This window comes from Saccostrea echinata, unplaced genomic scaffold, assembly GCF_033153115.1.
Source record: "Saccostrea echinata isolate AGI-Se365-2 ecotype Australia unplaced genomic scaffold, CSIRO_AGI_Sech_v1 ptg000002l, whole genome shotgun sequence".
NCBI classification, from domain to species: domain Eukaryota; kingdom Metazoa; phylum Mollusca; class Bivalvia; order Ostreida; family Ostreidae; genus Saccostrea; species Saccostrea echinata.
Window position 1 is genome coordinate 32,336,784 of NW_026889751.1, and position 20,057 is coordinate 32,356,840.

The 20,057-nt window shown below is 32.7% G+C and overlaps 1 protein-coding gene across 1 annotated transcript; it reads left to right on the plus strand.

Annotated features, from left to right (window-relative positions):
* Nucleotides 1-11: 11 nt before the first annotated feature.
* LOC133202764 (calmodulin-lysine N-methyltransferase-like) lies at nt 12-18,382 on the plus strand. Its single transcript, XM_061338646.1, has 11 exons — nt 12-146; nt 1,530-1,696; nt 2,346-2,407; nt 2,532-2,592; nt 3,412-3,466; nt 3,844-3,907; nt 4,145-4,211; nt 7,987-8,061; nt 8,495-8,558; nt 9,796-9,924; nt 18,143-18,382. The coding sequence occupies exons 1-11, from the start codon at nt 69-71 to the stop codon at nt 18,218-18,220; spliced, it is 900 nt and encodes a 299-aa protein (XP_061194630.1). The 5' UTR covers nt 12-68; the 3' UTR covers nt 18,221-18,382.
* Nucleotides 18,383-20,057: the final 1,675 nt, after the last annotated feature.

Below are 20,057 nucleotides of genomic sequence, written 5' to 3' on the forward strand. Positions count from 1 at the left end.
AAAAACCCCTTAATGTACTTTACAATTACTTCTCCCCCAAGGACGGTAACTGCGACTAGATTCACAAGATGAGTAAATCGGAGTCTCCAGTTCCAGGGAATAACAGAAAAGCTATAGCATTACAACGGTGGAGAATCTTGCGACAGGTGCCCCTTTCTTTGTTTTATTATATATAAGCATTTTTTAGTAGTTAACCTTTAAACTATACGATAAGAAAGAATCAATCAAATTTGCACATATGTCAGGTCTGGTACAATCACTAGATTTAGCTACGTAGCTTGAACTACCTACATAGCTTCATTTACCTACCTGAAGTAGCTTTATTTAGCTACTGAATCAAACTTTTTTCTTAAATTAGCATTTTTCTCAGGAAGTGCAGAAAATTGCACTTTGATGCAGTGATAATTTTCAACTTTAAGCTCATCTGAAAACAATTCATGAAAAAATCACTCTTGGAGATATGTCTTTTTCTGCACAATTTCAATCAAAGTTCTACAACTTTTGGGGCTATAAACAACAGTTACTTCTTGAATGAAATAACAAAGAAAACCAGTTCTGGTTAACATGAGCACAATGAGAAGCAATCATACTTATCCATGCCTCGTCGCACACAAGGTGGTGTACAGTTACGCAAACAATGGAAATACATCTTTTCCTTAAATTAGTGTTCAAACGCAGCAATGTTAAAACTATCTCTGCATTAGATTGCTTTTTGAATAATCCCTAGTATAAATATTAGTAGTCATTTATTTGCGATTTTTTGTTTTTTTAAAATAAAAGGAAAAATTGTGAAAAGTTGCCTTGAAATAGCTAAATAAAGCTACCTGAGGTAGGTAAATAAAGCTACGGTAGGTAATTTTAGCTACGTAGCTAAATGTACTGATTGTACTGGACCTGTATGTAACATTAGCCTATTTAACATGTTTAGATGTAGGTTAGTTGTTACTACACTAGACTCATTGACTATAAATGGGAGCATGACCACACTCAGATAGGCTTGTTCTAGGTTTTTTAAGAATATGAAATGTCAATATTAAAAAATCGCATCTTGACAGCAAAAGTATTACACATCCGGAGCAAGCCTGCTGTCAAGAATCTTTTCCGTTTTAGTAAAATTGAGATTTAACCATGTTAACCAATTGAAAATAATGTTTTTGTAACTGAATGATTATTAGTGAAAAGTAAATGACAATTTCAGGCCCGTAGGAAGCAATTTCAGTTTGGGGGGCACAACCAAACATTTTCAGTTGGGGGGGGGCACTATCAACTACCAAAATTCCTTGACAAGCAAAAAAAAAAAAAAAAAAAGAAAAAAGAAAGAAAAGGGCATCAGCCGTCTTTATTGAGAGGGCACAAGCATATAGTAGCTAAGTTTTCTATAGTATTCTATATACATCTATTGGCAAAATTATTGGGGGGGGGGCACACCCCCCCCCCCCCCCCCCCCCGGCTCGGTTCCTACGGCCATGATTTTTTAATTATTAATTCTAAAATAATGTAACTGCATGTGTCAATTTACTTTTTGATAGGCATTGAAAGGCAGCAGTTCATCAGAGACATGTACAAGTGATGTCTCGGTTCGACGATTTGCTGGTTATGGATTATTGAAGACAGAGAAGTTGTCTATAACACCTGAGGGTAGTGTGTGGTATAAATACTCAGCCCCAAACCATCCGGGATTTAGCATGTCAGTCAGGTGTGGCATCTCTGTGCATAATTTGTACCTGAACATGATGAAGGAAAGTCTGTCTGCAGACTCAATATGGCACAATTCAATTCAAATTTATTAATACTAACATCATATTTTTAGAACAGAATATTTCAAAATTGTCAAAATTTCATGAGGACTGACCCACAGACAAATGTTTTTTTTCATTATCAGTCCAAATAGGGTTCTGTCATTCCAGATACTTTATTTTTTCATTGGCAATTTTCAAGTTGATCATCTGGAATTACATGTATATAGTCAAGGAATTCATTACTGCATTTAAGTTTTTGTTCGTCATGCAGACAGGAACCGACAGTTTACTGCGACGTGACATATTATTACATGTAGGTTCAATATTTTTAAAATGCATAATGTGGGAGTGAATATACATGAATTGTTCCAACTTATTTACACTTTAGTTATGCAGATCGATAGTCAGATAATAGAGACCTCTTAAAAAATTATTATTTTTTCAATATATTACTAAATTTAAAGTTTAATCAATTGATGTATTAAAGTCAACAAAGACAGTAAAAGCTGTCTGAGTATATTGAAATAATTAGAAAGAATTTTACAAATTTAAATGTTTAAAAAAAATAAACATAATCATGAATTTAATTTGTTTCAATTATTTCAGGCATTTGCCAGGCACTATTGATGCTAGTACACTGCTGGGCTTTAACAACACAGGCAATGTTTGTAAGTAAACATATAGAGATCAGCCAAAGTGGTTAATTATGTGGAAGGGAAGTAACTCCTGATTTCTTAGCTACATATGTAGTACAAAGTGTCACTTAAAACACTGTTGTAATTCTCTTTACAGGTGTGTGGCCAGCAGAAGAAGTGATGACTGATTACTGCATGAAAAACTCTGAACAATTCAGGTAAAATTCCATGTTATCTGGTCAATTGACATTTTATTTCCTATTTATAAATTTAATGTAAGATTTTTGACTTTCTGACCTTTTCTAGTGAAACAACCAATATCAATTAAAACTGTCTAACCCTTTTCACAAAAAGTCTTATGACAAAAATAAAAAAATTGACAACTCTGCAATTTCTCTGTTTCATAAAGTTACTTAATGATTTTTGTGTAAAAGATATTCATTTTTGTGATTTTCTATTGCCTGCATACTGTAAATCACTTTTTATTTGCAAGAACTTTATTTTCGTGTAATCATGCAAGATAGTTTGCTCACAAAAATTTCATTCTTGCATATATTCTTATTTAATTAGTATAGATTCTATAGAACAATAAACAGAATTTGTGAAAATGTTGTACATGTACTACCAAATAACTTTCTTGTGAAAATAAAGTGTCACAGAAATTTAGTGATCTACTTATTCAGAGAATTGGAACATTTTTGTTTTATTCATATTAAAATATTTTTTTGAAAAGGTCCACTGGACATAAGTAGAAAATTAGAAATCTAAATCAGAACCCAGTAAAGCTAGGAGTACTGACACAGGGCAAATACGAGTACTGACACAGTGCAAATATGAGTACTGACACAGCTGTGCAAATACAAGTACTGACACAGGGCAAATATGAGTACTGACACGGTGCAAATACGAGTACTGACACGGTGCAAATACAAGTACTGACACGGTGCAAATACGAGAACTGACACGGTGCAAATACGAGTACTGCTAAGTGTTTGAGCTGTGAGGGGTTATGACATACTATGATTTTTATTTTGTAGGGACTGCTCAGTTTGTGAGCTAGGAGGGGGTATGACCTGCTTGGCTGGATTAGCTGTAAGTTTGTAATCAATGAGGGCAATTAATTTTGATAATTTATACCTGAAACTTTGCATAAAAATTGAAATATATTTTTTTGAAATTAACATACAGTAGATCAGAGGATCTACAGGACTGAGCACAGTGTATTCATCATTCAATCTTTCTTTTATACATGTATTTACATTAAAACGTTAGGACACTTACACAAAATGCCAAGGTTGAACAATTTTCATTTGTTATAAAATTAATGTAATTTATTATACCTGATAAGTTCATAATATATTTCTAAACCACAGGGAATTAAAATCATTTGGCTGTTATAAGCAAAAATTCATTATAAGCATGTGCTTTATGTATTCTGTATAGTCGTGTAGAAAATTTTGTCCTTTTAGTTGGCCATTGTTTCCAAGGCAACTAGTATACTGCTAAGTGATGGAAATGAAGAATCTGTTCAAAGTAAGTTTTAGAAAAAGCAAAACTATAATGAAAAAAAGGAAGTTGAATTAATAGATTTGAAAAAAAAAAATCATTGTTGATGGTTTTTTAATTGAATTTGATTTACTGTATTTCGGTGAAGTTTTTCTAAATTTGCAGTTCACTGTTGACTGTTAACTTTGGTAAAAAAACCTGTTATAAAATAAGTAGAATTGACTAGGTATTGTAGTGTTCTAGACAACCAGTTTACTTTGACAGATCTTAATGTCATCCTTGACTATGAAGAGAACCAGTCAAAGTTTGGCAACACAGATGTCTCATCAAGGTACGTTATAAAAGATAGGGAACTTCATCAGTTATAGTATCTTGCATGTGCAGATCATTCAAGAACTTTTTAGCTCACCTGAGCTGAAAGCTCAAGTGAGGTTTTCTGAACACATTTTGTCTGTAGTCTGTCTGTCCATCCATCTGTCTGTCTGTAAACTATTCACATTTTCGACTTCTTCTCCAGAACCACTGGGCCAATTTCAACCAAACTTGGGGCAAAGCATCCTTGGGTGAAGTGGGTTCAAGTTTGTTCAAATGAAGGGCCACGCCCTCTTCCAAGGGGGGATAAATAAAAATTGGTGAAAATTTGGTGTCATCTTTTAAAAATCTTCTTCTCAAGAACCACTGGGCCAGAAAAGTTGAAACTTACAGTACCAACCAGACCCAACCTGACACAAAGCAGTCCCAGAGCAGTCCCGGGGACTGCTTTCTGGGACTGCTAAAGCAGTCCCAGAGCGGTCCCACAGCAGTCCCACAGTGGTCCCAGCAGTCCCAGCGGTCCCAGAAAGCAGTCCCAGCAGTCCCAGTGGGCGGGGTTAATTAATTTAATGGGCGGAGCTTACTCAGAATGAGATTACCAATAAACAATGTAACTATATAAAAGGCAGTTGAAATTGATGAGCAATTCTTTCTGAGTAGTATCAACAAATATTTACAATTCTTACGTGACAGTCATTTCTGAACTGTTAAGAAAATTACAGTACGCGTATAGAAACAAATTATAATTATTGAATGAAGAAGACGTTCACACCTATTAATAACATATTTAAACACAATTATTTGGTATATTAATTTTTAACCAAAATAAACCAATTTCTTTATTTTTTGTGATTGATATTGGTTTTCATATTTTTTTTTTTTATATAGAAAATTAAACTTGAATTGTTTATTTTATACCAGAATTAGCTTTAAATAGATAAAAATAATTATAGAGCAAGGCTGATTCCCATACTATACTCTGAATGCATTTTTCTTAAGTATTGGAGCTTTTGAAAAATTCTTTGTTAAACATTGCCGAGTATTATATTTCAGTCATGATTATTTTCAATTACTTCCCAATTTAATTATCTTTAGATTCTCAGTTTTAAGTGTTTTATTATATAAATGTTCGAGTGTACATCTGTAAATCACGCAAATGGAACCCTCAGATTATGTTCAAAATTAATTAATCCCGAAATAAATTTATACACAATTATTGAAACTAAGATTTTTTGAGGGACATAGATTGAAATTAGTGTCAAAGTTGACCAGCGTGTTCAGTGATGTGTAACACTGATACCCAAATAACATGCATTGACTTTATGCTAATTATGCCCAAAGGCGATTGAAACCTCGGGTGTTGACACCATTTTATACAATCCCATTGTATTAACCGGCCAGGTAAACACAAACAAAAGAAATAAGAAACAAGTCACAATTCCCGATATTTTCAAATGTTTATTTTTTCAATAAATGTACTCTTTTAATGACTTGTTTATAAATTAAAAACTAATTCATAAATAAATCCCCGAATAATTGTTCACATTGTTTTTGTGACAAAAGAATGGTAAAATAATTTTATTTCACGGTCATTAAATAAATTATTAGGTTTTATTTGAGGGTGGTAAAAAATAGCATGGAGTGCTCTTTTTTAAACATGGTATTAGCTTTTTCAATTAAGAAAAAAATCCAGTACAGTACGTTCCTCTGAAAACATGCATCTTACTGATTTGACAAGTTTGTTTTTTGTTTGTTTTTTTTAAATAGTGCTAATGCAAACTTTGAGTACATATGTAATTTGACAGCATTAATTTATTAACTAGGCCTAGATAAATTTTTTTTCAAACACCTGTATTGAAGTTTAATTTAAGGGATAAAAATTATCCCCTGACTTCCCTTTTCAACCACTTTTATTTTCTTAAAATTAATTCTAGACTACAGTTGTGTAAATTTACAGCCCTCTGAAGACATTTAGTAATTACATGTATAACTATCTCTATTCATTTAATTTTTGTAAGAAATTAATACTTGTTTTTTTTTAATTTGTTTTTATCTTAACCACCTCTCTGCAGAAAGTAAACAAAACAACAACAGGGAGCTGCAAATTCAGAATACACAAGGGGCAGAGCTATCATGTCACTCAGAACCTTTTTCACGCATGAGTGAACAAAGCAGTCCCAGGGACTGCTGGGTCTGCTTTCTAGAGCAGTCCCACAGCAGTCCCATAGCGGTCCCAGAGCAGTCCCTCAGCGGTCCCAGAGCAGTCCCACAGCGGTCCCAAAGCAGTCCCGGGGACTGCTTTCTGGGACTGCTTTGGTGTCAGGTTGGGTCTGGTTGGTACTGTATGTGAAGCCTTCATTACATAATGTAGATTCAAGTTTGTTCAAATCATGACCCCTGGGGGTAGGGTGGGGCCACTATGGCAATCAAAGTTTTTCATAGAATGCATAGGAAAAATCTTTAAAATTCTTCTTCTAAAGAACAGCAAAGTGATCGTTAGTTATATTTATACTAAATCATCTTCAGGTAGTGTAGATTCTAAATCATACAAATCATGACCCCATGGGGTAGGATTGGGCCACAATGGCCAATCAAAATTTTACATAAGAATATAATTTATAGGAAAAATCTTGTAAGGTCATCTTCCTCAAAACAGCAAAGCCATGATTAGTCATATATGTATGGAAGCTTCCTCAGATCAAATCATGACACATGGGGATAGGGCGGGGGCCGCAATTTATTATCTAAATTCTACGTAGGAATATATTGGGGAAAAATCCGCTGATAAAGAACAGAAGGGCCATAGTTACTCAGGTGAGCATTGTGGCCCATGGGCCTCTTGTTTTTTGGGGGGTGGGGGAGGGGGATCCAGTTCATTTTCTGGTTATGTTAGTATGTAGATTTAATATTTCTGAAAATTCAAATGTGGGGGGTGTCCTTCCCTTTACTAGATCTGCAAATGTCTTGCTGGTAGGTTTGAAATTATTCAACACATCTGGTCACTTGATAACTTAATACCATTGGAGGTATCTCTTATAGGCTGGTAATAAATGCTAGACACTTTAAATTAAAATGAGTAGATGTCATGATATCAGTAAGCAAACAATGGCATTTATTACAATTTCAATAGTGAAATACTGTAATTTATTTATTGAATAAAAGTGATATTTTGTCATAGTTTAAAAGAATACCAAAGTGATACTCACATTGTGAAAGAATATCAAAAGTGCAGCAAAACTTGAGATTTTCTTTCCCTTCATGTAAAAAATACTCCAGGGGCCTCTTATAAGAAAGAGAGAGTAAATAAACCATCATAACAGAGAATAAAACTGCCATAGTTTCTCCAAATATATCATTGAAATCCAAATTCTCTATCGTTACCAAATCTGTGATGTCTCAACCGCTCAACTATGATGCTACAACCTATGACACTGTGTCAAGAAAAAAAACAGACTGAGGCAAAGGGAAAAATCAAAGAAAATGTAATAAACAGAAATCAGAATTTTATATTTTTTAGTTTGTATTAGTTAGCTTTGTACTTGTGAAAATATCAAAAAATCATGTCCCACTCATGAAATAAAGTCCATATCCAACTAAAAAAAACATTGAATATCCTCTATCTCTTCTGACTCCTAGATATTTTTTTGTTTGCTTTTAAATAATTTTCTGTAACTAGCTTTCCTCTGTGCCTGACTAGTAAAATCTTATTATAGACTTATTCCCTGGGGCAGTGACACCCTTGTGTCTTTCTAGCTGCCTGATGCCTGTTTGATTAGCTTTTGCTTTTATTGTAGACTTATTCGCTGGGGAAGTGACACAAAACATGAAGACTTAGAGGTTAAATTTGATTTTGTTTTATGTGCTGACTGGTGAGTGATGAAATGGAATCCAGGAGTTACTTCCCTTAATCTTTGAGATGATAAGTTTTAAACTACTGCATTATACATCAGATAGGTTTATAAGGTTCAACATATATGTCCTTTAATGTTTGTTTAAGATAAAGTTATCATAGCTGACAGTTTTGTATACTGTAAACCAACTTTTATTCGCGTCAACTTTTATTCGCGATTCGTCGCTTTGAAATTAGTCCGCTACGATTAATTTTCACGACTGAGGAAACATTCTCTACAAATACAAAGCAAAATAAATGGTTAGCGGCGATAAATATTTGCGAGTTTAAGTAGGTTGCGAAACTCGCAAATATTTCTCGCACATGAATAAAAGTTGGTTTACAGTAATTTGGAAGGGGGTAGGGGTATTGATGATTGCTTACACCTCATTTCTGTAGTGTTTATTTTTTAGCCTGTTCTTTGATGAAGGCAGGGATGATCTTGCAGATTTAATCTCAGACATACTGAAACCTGGTGTAAGTTCTGGCCCATGGATCATGAAAAAAGCTCAGACTTAAGTCAAAATTTTTATCATCTGTAAGATGTTAATCAATTTTCAACTAAAACCTAAGACTGCAGATAACTGCACTTTGGCAATACAATATGGAATAGTATTTTTATTTTGAACTTTTAGACTTCAGTCTACATCATTTCAGCACAAAATACAGATTTTGCCTCAAGCATAAGATGTTTCATGATCACAAGGCCTGATTTAATTGAATTTAGTAAACAAAAAATATATTCAAGAGAAAAAAGTCATTTGAGACCATCAGTTTGCATCTATCAGCAATATTACAGACAGGCTTGTAAAAAGACAGACTTACATAAAAGCAATAATGTATCAGGAGTATGCCTGATTGGACGGACAAAGTGATTTTTAGCTAGCTTACCTTGAGGAAGTGAAACTGAGTTCATGCTATACCCCCAGCAATGATGCTGGAGATGGCGTCCCCATTAAAGTTTTAGAGCAGGTCCATTCCTAAGTAACTATTAGCCCTATGGTGACCAAAATTGCAGGGTTGTTACATCCATGGTTGACACTGGTTGTACACTACCATACTTGCCTTGGATACTGGATCTGACCCACATTTTCTGGATGAATGACCTGGTTTACATTTTGGGAACAGGTCTATTCCAAAGTAATTATTACCTTATGGTAATCAAATGTTCAAGGTTAATGCATCTAAGAATGCACATTCCCAGCATTGCTTGGGATACTGGATCTGACCTACATTTTGCAAATGAATCACCAGTTTAAAGTTTTAGGAGCAGGTCCATTCCTAAGTAACTATTAGTGTGTGGCTTCCAAACTTACATGACTGATACATCCATCGATACACACTTCCAGACTTGCTTTGGATGCTGGATTTGACCTACATTTTTCAGATGAATGACCAGATAAAATTTTTGGAGTTGTTCATTCCCATAAAATTTTGAGCCCTACAGTGACAAAACTTGCTTCCCTGATGCATCTTTGCACACTAACTTGACATGCTTCGGATTCTGATCTGACCTACTTTTTTAGTGTGAGACTTTGCTTTTCTAGCAAATAATCTTTGTGGAGGAGAGCTTTGTAATCTCTGATTACCTATGTTTTATGATATTAGAAATTTTCCTGTATATAACAATACCCATGTATTTCCCTTGATAACAATGACATATTTGATTTAACTCATACATGTAGCATGTGATGTTGTTATGGAATTATTACAGGGTACAGCCATTTTATTTGCCCCTCGTCGAGGCTCTACTTTCCAGGCTTTCAGAGACATAGCCCAGAAACAGTTCCAAATAGACGTCAAAGAAATGTACAGCTTGGAGGTCTGGGATCTCCATTGTAAGGTAAGTTTAAACTATTTTAAAATGGTTAGTAAGCACATTCTTTGTTTTAGACAATGTTTTTCTTGGTTGTAAGGATTCCGAAATAAAAACAAATAAAATGGTTTGTGACCATTCTCTCTCTTTTTCTAGAATGTAAGGTATGTTGGAAATTAAAAAAAAAACAGTTATTTGTGACTGTGGTTTCCTTTTGTAGAATAACAGTGTACACTGTTATTTTATAGAAGTTAATGCACTATTCAAAAAAATAAAGAATTTTATGATATTATAAATTAGAACATGAATAACTATATATTATTCAACTTTGCTGTTGGAAGACCAGAAAAAGATAATTCATTGGTAGATTGTCTAATTGTCTGTCTGAAAAATTTTCACTATAATTTTTTTTTTCAAAAAGTGTACTTTCAGTGTAGCAAAATGTTTATTTAACAACACATTGCCAATCTCAATACCTTAAATAAATTATGAACTGATTACACAGAAAGGCATAGAAATGAGATTGATATGGAAATTGCATATTTTTGAAAAATTGTAATCTCAAGATGTTTACCATATATACTCGCCTACGAGTCATTTTTTTGGGGGAGTTAAATTTTGGTCCAAAACTCTAAGTCCGACTTATTGGTGAGTCAAAAAAGATAAATATTTTTCTGGACAGCGAAATGTAGTATTTTTTAAACATTTCCCATGATAATCGTTGAACAAAGTCAAGATATATTGTATCATATATGTTTTCTAAGAATATTATACACAGAGTACAAGTATTTACATAATTATTTTAATATCTTTTTTTTTATCTTAAGTGTGCATTATGTATTTTTCTTAATGATTTGAAATTAAATATTGGTGTCATTTCTAAAAATATTAATCAATACCAGGTTAAAACATTAGAGCATTGATTTGAAATTGTCAAATGATTCTGGCAAAAAGTTGTACCAACTTATAAGCGGGTCAATGGCAAATCTCTCCAAAATAACCACAAAAAATACAACAACTTATAGGCGGACTGAATTACAGGCGAGTATATATTCAATTTTCAAATTCAAAATTATATTTTTATAAATGTTTTTCCACACTTCACATGCTTGTATGAAGAGACAACATTTTACAGCAAAATGTTTTAATTACAACAGACACTCTTTGTTAATAATTAAGAAAGTATGTTCTCATGTATTCTGGTTGGTAAATTCATAACAGAATGAGAAGTTTGTGTAACTGATATATATTTAAAGGAACGACTTGGTAACGTTGAGTTAACACGGTAAAGCTTTTTTTTTTGTGATATGGAGATTTAGATCAAATGAATTAGTAAAACAAAAAGGGGAAAGGTGTCAGGAGTGTTATGAAGACTTTCAGAAAAACAAAAGCAAGGGAGAAAAACAAGAAAAGCAATTGTCTGTTTTGTGTGAGAATTCAGGGAAAGGTCTGATGTCCTTTACCTCTTACATAATGGAACATTTCTTTTGCTATTTTTCACATGTTTTTTGGCTGCCAAATCATAACACGTACACCATTCCATAAACTTAAAAAAAATTAAAGCTGAAATAGTTTTTTCTTGCCGATGAATGATGAGTTAGTTCTGAGCCTACATCGGGAACATGTTTTCATAATTTTCGAAAAAAATATAAAACCAAAATGTGACGAAAACTTCTGACCTGTAGAATGTCATTTATTCAGCCTACTGTTGATGGCATGTAGACTCTCAGACAGAACCTCCATATTGCACAAAAGTTCATTGTTAATAATGAGCAATTGTGCAGACCAGCAAATTTTTCCTAAAAGTTATGTATCATTTATATAAGGTATTATGAAACATAAGCTCATTTTTTGAACTCTTCAGTTACATAACTTTTATTTTTATGCCTGCACTACATAATAGACATTCTGACGTAATGATAGAAGAAAGTACCAGGGCATTTTTTGTGATTGGAAATTATTGCTATTTGACCTCTGAAAGGTAGTAAATTAATTTCTGTATTTTTTATTTCTATGGTTGCATCAAACAGAAAATATATCAGAAAACCTACAAATACAAATCTGTGAACAGGGCATAAAACTCAGACCCCTGGAAATTGCAGAGGTGGGATCAGGTTCCAAGGAGGAGCAAGGGTCCCCTGTCAACTGGCCACACATGCCGTAAGCCCTACGTATTGATCAGATAGGCAAAGAACCCCATAGTCTGATTTAGTATAAAAACAAAGGCTGAGAAATTGGTATGAAATATTTCAGTCAAAATATGACCCAATGATAGGTTGCATTTGCTAACTAAGTCATTATAATAATCATTGAATTTACTAAATGCTGACTTTAAATAAGGTTGTTGAAATCCCGGTAACATCAACTTATTTACCAATAGCCTGCCTCTGTTTAAAAATTGATTGTACTCAGAGCATGCTCTTGAGTTTCAAATAAGTTGGGAGGCATAAACACCAGATATATGCAGATGATACTGGGGTATAACATTATCTATTAAGTTAATATTTTAAGAATACCGTATAAGCAGAATTTTTAGCGAGGATTCAATTTTGGCATTATTAGTGAGGGTTTTGAGATCGCTAAAATTGAATATCGCTAACAATTTATTCCCTATAGGTTGTTATAGGTATCTTTCTTGACATTATAAAATCGCTAAAATTACTTTTCGCAAAAAATATATACCATTTTTGGGGGATAAATTGCTATATTTGCCTCTTGCTAACAATTCCACTTACACGGTACTTTGCAATTAATATTTTTGTGGATTTCCACAAAAATTGAACAAGAGCATAATATAAATGTTATATGGTCACCTTAACACATGAATAGTAATACTTAAAAAACGTATTGACATGCAAATATCAGATACGTACATGTATTTGAAACACACAAACAGTAGCATGAAGCAGTCACATTGAATTACATGTAGTTGATGTAGCAGACACTGACATAGATAAGTACATGTATGTGTATCATAGAGATAAGTACATGTATCATAGAGATAAGTACATGTGACATAGAGATAAGTACATGTACCATAGAGATAAGTACACATATCATAGGGAAAAGTACATGTATCATAGAGATAAGTACATGTTTCATAGAGATAAGTACATATATCATAGAGATAAGTACACATATCATAGAGATAAGTACATGTATCATAGAGATAAGTACACATATCATAGAGATAAGTACACAAATCATAGAGATAAGTACACATATCATAGAGATAACTATATGTATCATAGAGATAAGTACATGTATCATAGAGATAAGTACATCTATCATAGAGATAAGTACATATATCATAGAGATTAGTACATGTATGATGTATCATAGAGATAAGTGCATATGTCATAGAGAAAAGTACATGTATCATAGAGATAAGTACACATAACATAGAGAAAGGTACATGTATCATAGAGATAAGTACATGTATCATAGAGACAAGTACATATAGCATAGAGAAAAGTACATGTATCATAGAGATAAGTACACATAACATAGAGAAAGGTACATGTATCATAGAGATAAGTACATATATCATAGAGATAAGTACACATATCATAGAGATAAGTACACATATCATAGAGATAAGTATATGTATCATAGAGATAAGTACATGTATCATAGAGAAAAGTACATATGTCATAGAAATAAGTACATGTATCATAGAGATAAGTACATGTATCAAAGAGAAAAGTACATGTATCATAGAGATAAGTACATATATCATAGAGATAAGTACATGTATCAAAGAGATTAGTACATGTATGATGCATCATAGAGATAAGTACAAGTGTCATAGAGAAAAGTACATGTATCATAGTGATAAGTACATGTATCATAGAGAAAAGTACATGTATCATAGAGATAAGTACATGTGTCATAGAGATAAGGTCATGTATCATAGAGATAAGTACATGTACATGTGTCAAAGAGAAAAGTACATGTTTCATAGAGATAAGTAGTCTGGCAACAAACTGACACATGTTAAGTGGAATATAAATCACAAACTGATTCACATACTGTGGCATGTACTGGTATCTGACTTAGGAATATGGGGAAGAAACATGTAATGTACAGTGGTGAATTTTAAGAAAACTAGGAACAATACAAATATGTGAACAGGACATAAAACACAGACTCCCAGAAATTCCAAAGATGAGATCAGGTGCCTAGATACATGTAGTGTGCATAACCAATGCATTTTTACACATTAAGTAGTATAGATGATAAACTGATACTCATGTACTTGTTAAACCCAATATATTTTTACATATATACACTGGTTCTTAGTCAACAAATTGACACATTTAGTGAAACAAGTGTACATGTATAAATTGTGTATTGTTATGGGCTTATAAATTGATACCATTTAGTGACATGTAGATCAAACATTGTCATACATGTAGTTGTATACATGTACTAGTGTAGGCAACACAATGTCATAGATAAAATATTTAATGACTTTAACAATCTATTTAACTATCTGTAAGTGAAATCACATTTTCACACAAATGGACAGGAAGTTCTTGTATATAGTTTAAAAATTATCATTTTTTCTACAGTAATTATATATAAATTTAGGTAGTTTGGTGAATCTCCAGAGTTTGCTTTAAAACATTAGCTAATTTCTCAAATCATTGGTATCTTATTCTTACAACCATATAATAAAAAGGCAAAGTGCACTAGCTGAGTGCTTCACAAACTGATAAAAGATTTTGTTATGTAATTCTAGGCTTTTTCTGGGTCTTGATACATTCTTTCTCAGAAAAATATAAATGTCATTTTGTCTTCTATGGTTAATTGAAACATGCCATGTAAAACATACTGCAATGCACTTACTATCCACAGATTCCTGATGTCCTATTTCTGCAATTTGTCATGAATATAGCACTTATTTTACTATTTTGATGTGCATTGTATGCATTTAAATTAGAAAAAAAATTGCAGATCAAATATATTTAAATTTAGTGATTCTCATTTTTAGAAGTATGTTAAAATTCAGTGAAATTCCAACATAAATGCCATTCCATAAAATTGAAATTTTAAACATTTTTAATCACATTTTCAAAGGTGAAAAAATGTTAAATTGACCGCATTTAATGAATAACTAAATGTATGAAATAATTAGTTATTTTTCTAATGGTTGGATTAAAGGAACTATGAATTATTCTTCTTTAATTATTGACATCATTCTATGGAAATATTAATCTTGACAATCTTGATAATCATGCGTCTACTTTCTATTCATTATAACATATATCTTTTGGTGAATAAACCATTTACATATGGAGCCTAATCTTTTGAAATAAAAGTAGTACAAAGTCTGTCAAATACATTAGCCAGCAGATTGGACTCTTCTCAGCACTTCGAATAATACATGCATACTTTTATTTCAATAGTTCACCACAAGCATTCACAGATCTGATGCCTTCTACAAGAGTGCACTGAAATTACCCATTCTCTACATTTTGATAATGTCTTCACAATTTTAATGGCAAAAAATCAAAAATGTCAGTGATTCTTATTTAAATACTCAAAGTATATTTAGAACATTTCTGGAATAAATGAATGAATTTATCAGCATATATTTACATTATCCTCTTGAGTTAGTCATACTGTATTGATGTGGTTGTTAAGATGAGAATGTCTTATTGTTTGACTGGTTCCCTCTTGTACCTGCTACCAGGAAGCAGTTCAATTTAACTTTTGCATGTCTTTTTCCTGTGTTGTGTCTGTTTCAATTTTAACCTTTAAATTTTATTTTTGGAATGCAAATTGCCACAAAGCAATGTCTGAAACAACCATTTAAAAGAACTGTTGTTAGAAATCATGCATCAAGGAGCAAGTGAAAGACAGACAGGAATTTCAAAATAAAATTAAACATTATTGAATTTTAATTATGTACATAGTATATTATGGAGGAAATGATTTGTTTCCTGCATCTTCATGACAAAAGAGTAAATGCTAAAAGACTGCTGTAGATAAGTATTTTGTAACCACCATATTTAATCACAGCTCATAAAACTTTTGAACCTAACATGCTTTTATGAACTACCGGTAAATAAATGCACATTTTGGAAATAAAAAATTTGCTGCAAAGAAAAAAATATGATGAGCTTTGAAATTTCTGTAAAATTTTGATATCCATGATTGATAAGTACTTTTTAGTACTTTTTTGCTCCCCCTTTTTGCACGAATAAATGTATAAATACAATTAGGCATTTTCTGAAATATGTTTTCACAGAACATTTTTGAATTGCGATCCATCCTTACCGAAGTATCTTCCATGTGTCATTTTTAACCGTTGGCACGTTTTTACCAAATTCCTCATATTCCACCCTATAATTCCCCTGAATACCTTTTGATTGAGTTTCAATAGGGATTGTTTCCTGGTTGCGTTGATATGGAAAATGCAGTGATTTTAAGAAACACTCCTGAGCTTTTCAAATACTCAAAAAGCACAAGAGAGTTTCTAAATGAAATTTAATTTCTACCCTTTTTTGTGCTGGAACAGACCTGATTCAAACCAAATAATATTTGGGGGCAAATAACGAAAATTGGATCTTACTTAAACATGCTTACAACTTATAAATTGAAAGATTTGTGGAAAGAACTCTAGCAGGAACGGTGCTGAATTCCAAAAAGGTTCTTTGAAAACTTAGTTCATAACATGCATAATTGCATAAGGTTTTTAATCGTGCAAAAAAGGGTAGCAATTTTGTACTTCAAAGAAAATTATGAATCATGAATATAAAACCTTCATTAAAATGGCAAAATTCTTCATATTTTTTGTTTGTGTCTTTGTTTAGTAGCAATATCTTTACTTCCAAAATATGCATTTAATTAGTTCCAAAAAGCTTGATAGGTTAAAATGTTCTTTTAGCAGTATACCTAAAAAAAACCAAAACTTTGAAGTCATTACATCATGACACCCTCCTCTCAATACCAGCATTAACTTTTTAGGTCGTTAATAATTTTTAATCTCTCCCTATACCCTTCAGTCTTGCAGGTTTCAAAATTTAACAACCACAATATTTTGAACCCCATCCTTGTAAAAATTAAAGTATTAGAGAGATCAAATTTCCATAGCCATAATATCTCAACTTTATCTTCTCACGTTGATTCCATTCTAATTATCGTGATGAATTCTTCAGGTCAGGGTGTTTTTGTGGTTGTCTCTTTTGTTCTTTACAAGTAAAAGATGAAGATAATGAACAGTGATCAGTCCCTGGAATACAGTAGACAAAACCGTTTTTAACAAAATCGTGAACAGGGCAAAACGAACCTCTGGAAACACCAGGTGGGATCATGTGCCTAGGAGGAGAAAGTATCCCCTGTCAACTGGTCACACCCGCCGTGAGCGCCATGTTTATTTATTGTCGCACATTTGGCACAAGTTTTCTATCATGCTCTTTACATGTTGACACATGTTTGTCTATTCTGTTCTTTACTAACATGATTTGTACATTATACACATTATGTATACGTTTGTCTGTTTAGTTCTTTACATGCTAGTCTTAAACATTTGGCACATGTTTCTCTATTTTGTTCTTCACTTGTTAGTCTCCCACATTTGGCACAGATTCTTCATATTTTCTTCTTTTACTCTAGAACATCTATTGTCACATTAATTCTAATGAACTGACGTCCGACGTGTTACCTAAAACGGAAACTATAACAAAATATGACCTTTTGTAACAATTCTCTCTGAAAAAGGCATGTATATATGTATGGATTTTAAAAGGCATCTTTCTAAAAATTTCTTATTGCACCTGGGGAGGGGAAAGGATTCTATCATCAGGTTAACTTTCATGTCAAATTTGAACTTTTAGTATGTTTTTTTTTTTTTGGCTAAAAATGGTAAAATGGTAGGCAGCAATTTTGGTTACCTAGTGGAGATGATTAAACGCTATAACTGAATATCTCATGAGTGGTAAGAACACCTACATTATGTGTTCAGTCAAAGATAAAAGTCATTAGAACATTAATAAAATAAGGATATGTGAAATTTATCGTTATTTAGAACAAAACAATGTCAATAAGCCTTATACATACAAATTACCAATTAGAGACAATTAAAAATCTTAGATCATGACAAAAGGAAGTGAATTATAGGTGTGTGGAAGGGGATGTTTCATACAGTTCCAATGATAGTGGTTTATAAGATGAATATATTCTGTTTTAGATGAAGTCCAAAGACAGTGGTTTATATGATAAGTATATTTTGTTTCAGATGAAGTCCACTGACAGTGGTTTATATGATGAGAATATCCATTTTCCACTCTTGATGACTTTAAAAAAGCCAAGCTGACACATCCCTCTATTGAAACTGAATTTCCTGTCTGTGATAATTCAAGATACTCACTTCAAACAGAATTCCAGAAGAATCAAGAAGTAAGCCAGGAGGCCATTAATCTGTCAATGTAGTTATATCACTACATTTGATAATTTTTATATAAAATTAAGTAACGAAGTTTTTGCTGACTTCTTGTTCTTTTTATAAATGGTACACTTGGTATCGTTAGGGGGTAGAAATAATATAATAAACGAATTTAAAAGATATAAGTATGAATTTATATATTATATATATTCTTTATACGTAATAGTCTCCATTTTATCAATATTTTTAACTTTATAATGCAAGCAGAAAAATAATATGCTATTGGAGAGAAATATGGAAAACTCTCCTTAACATGAAATATGGAGATAACGAACAGTATTCAAACTCAAAGTCCATTTAAACAATACAGATCGGGAGCAGAGCAAACACGGAACTCCAAAAACAGAGATGGAATCATTTATTTTTCAAGTGGTAATCCAACTTATACACTGTACTCATAGCTCCCTTTCTAAGGAGGAAATTCTTCAAAATCGTATGTCAGTTTTGAATAATTTTATTATTCCCAACAACCAAAATGAATTTGAGTTACCATATCTATATTGGATTCCGAAACTTCATAAAAATTCTTACAAAGATACATAGCGGGTTCCAGTAATGTTCTACCAAGCCTCTTTCTTTACTTCTCAATAAGATACTAACAGAAGTGAAAGAGAAACTTCAAAAGTACTATGCAACAATATATTCGAGAAGTGGTGTAAATCAGACGCGGATACTAAAAAAATCCAAGGAACTTTTGGAACATTTGAAAACACGAAATTTTACTAAAATCAACAACATAAAATCTAACGACTTTTCAACTTATATACAACTATTCCCCACGGTAAATTAAAGTCCAGGCTTTCTGACATCGTTGACAGCTGCTTTTTCAATGAAAATGGAACTCGTAAATTTACTTACATTGTCATTGGTCATTTGCAAAATTACTTGGTTAACAAACAATCTGATTGTAAACACGAGTACTCGAGTTTCTGATTGACAATATCTATGTGGTTTTTGGAGACCTGGTCTTCCAACAATCTGTTGGAATTTCCATGGGTACCAATTGCGCCCCGTTATTAGCAGACCTATTTTTGTATTCATATGAAGCAGAATTTGTTCAAAATCTTGTACGTGAAAAGAAGAAAACACTCGCTGTGGCCTTCAACTCGACATTTAGATATATCGACTACGTATTGTCAATTAACAATGGTTATTTCCATTCTTATGTCGAGACGATATATCCTGGTGACCTTGAGACAAAAGATACCACAGAGTCTGACATATCTGTTTCATATTTGGATATTTTATTTGAAAAAGACGTTAATGGTAATCTAACAACAAAGCTTTATGATAAACGTGATGACTTTAATTTTGCAATCGTCAACTTCCCTTACCTATGCAGCAAAATATCCTTATCAGCTGCATACGGGGTTTATATCTCTCAGTTGATTCGATACGCAAGAGCATGCTCTACGTATGAACAATTTCTAAAACGAGGTAAATTATTGACAAACAAGTTGATGAAACAAGAATATCAGCAGTCTCGTTTAAAATCATCATTTCGTAAGTTCTATGGTCGACACAGGGAACTTGTCAGCAAAAACAATCTATCATTAAGTCAAAAGTTGACTGACGTTTTTCATAGTTGTTGTTAGATCATTATTTACACACTGAATTGTCGACAGATTTCTCCGTTATTTCCCGATCATGACAAAGAGCACACGGCGGGTGTGACCGGTCGGCAGGGGATGCTCACTCCTCCATGACT

What these genes read in the sequence shown, in the direction of transcription:
- LOC133202764 (XM_061338646.1), top strand. Translation starts at nt 69, where the DNA reads ATGAGTAAATCGGAGTCTCCAGTTCCAGGGAATAACAGAAAAGCTATA. An exon ending in CCTGCTTGGCTGGATTAGCT is followed by an intron (nt 3,467 to 3,843) that starts GTAAGTTTGTAA and finishes TTGTCCTTTTAG; the next exon opens with TTGGCCATTGTTTCCAAGGC. An exon ending in TCTGGGATCTCCATTGTAAG is followed by an intron (nt 9,925 to 18,142) that starts GTAAGTTTAAAC and finishes ATTTTGTTTCAG; the next exon opens with ATGAAGTCCACTGACAGTGG.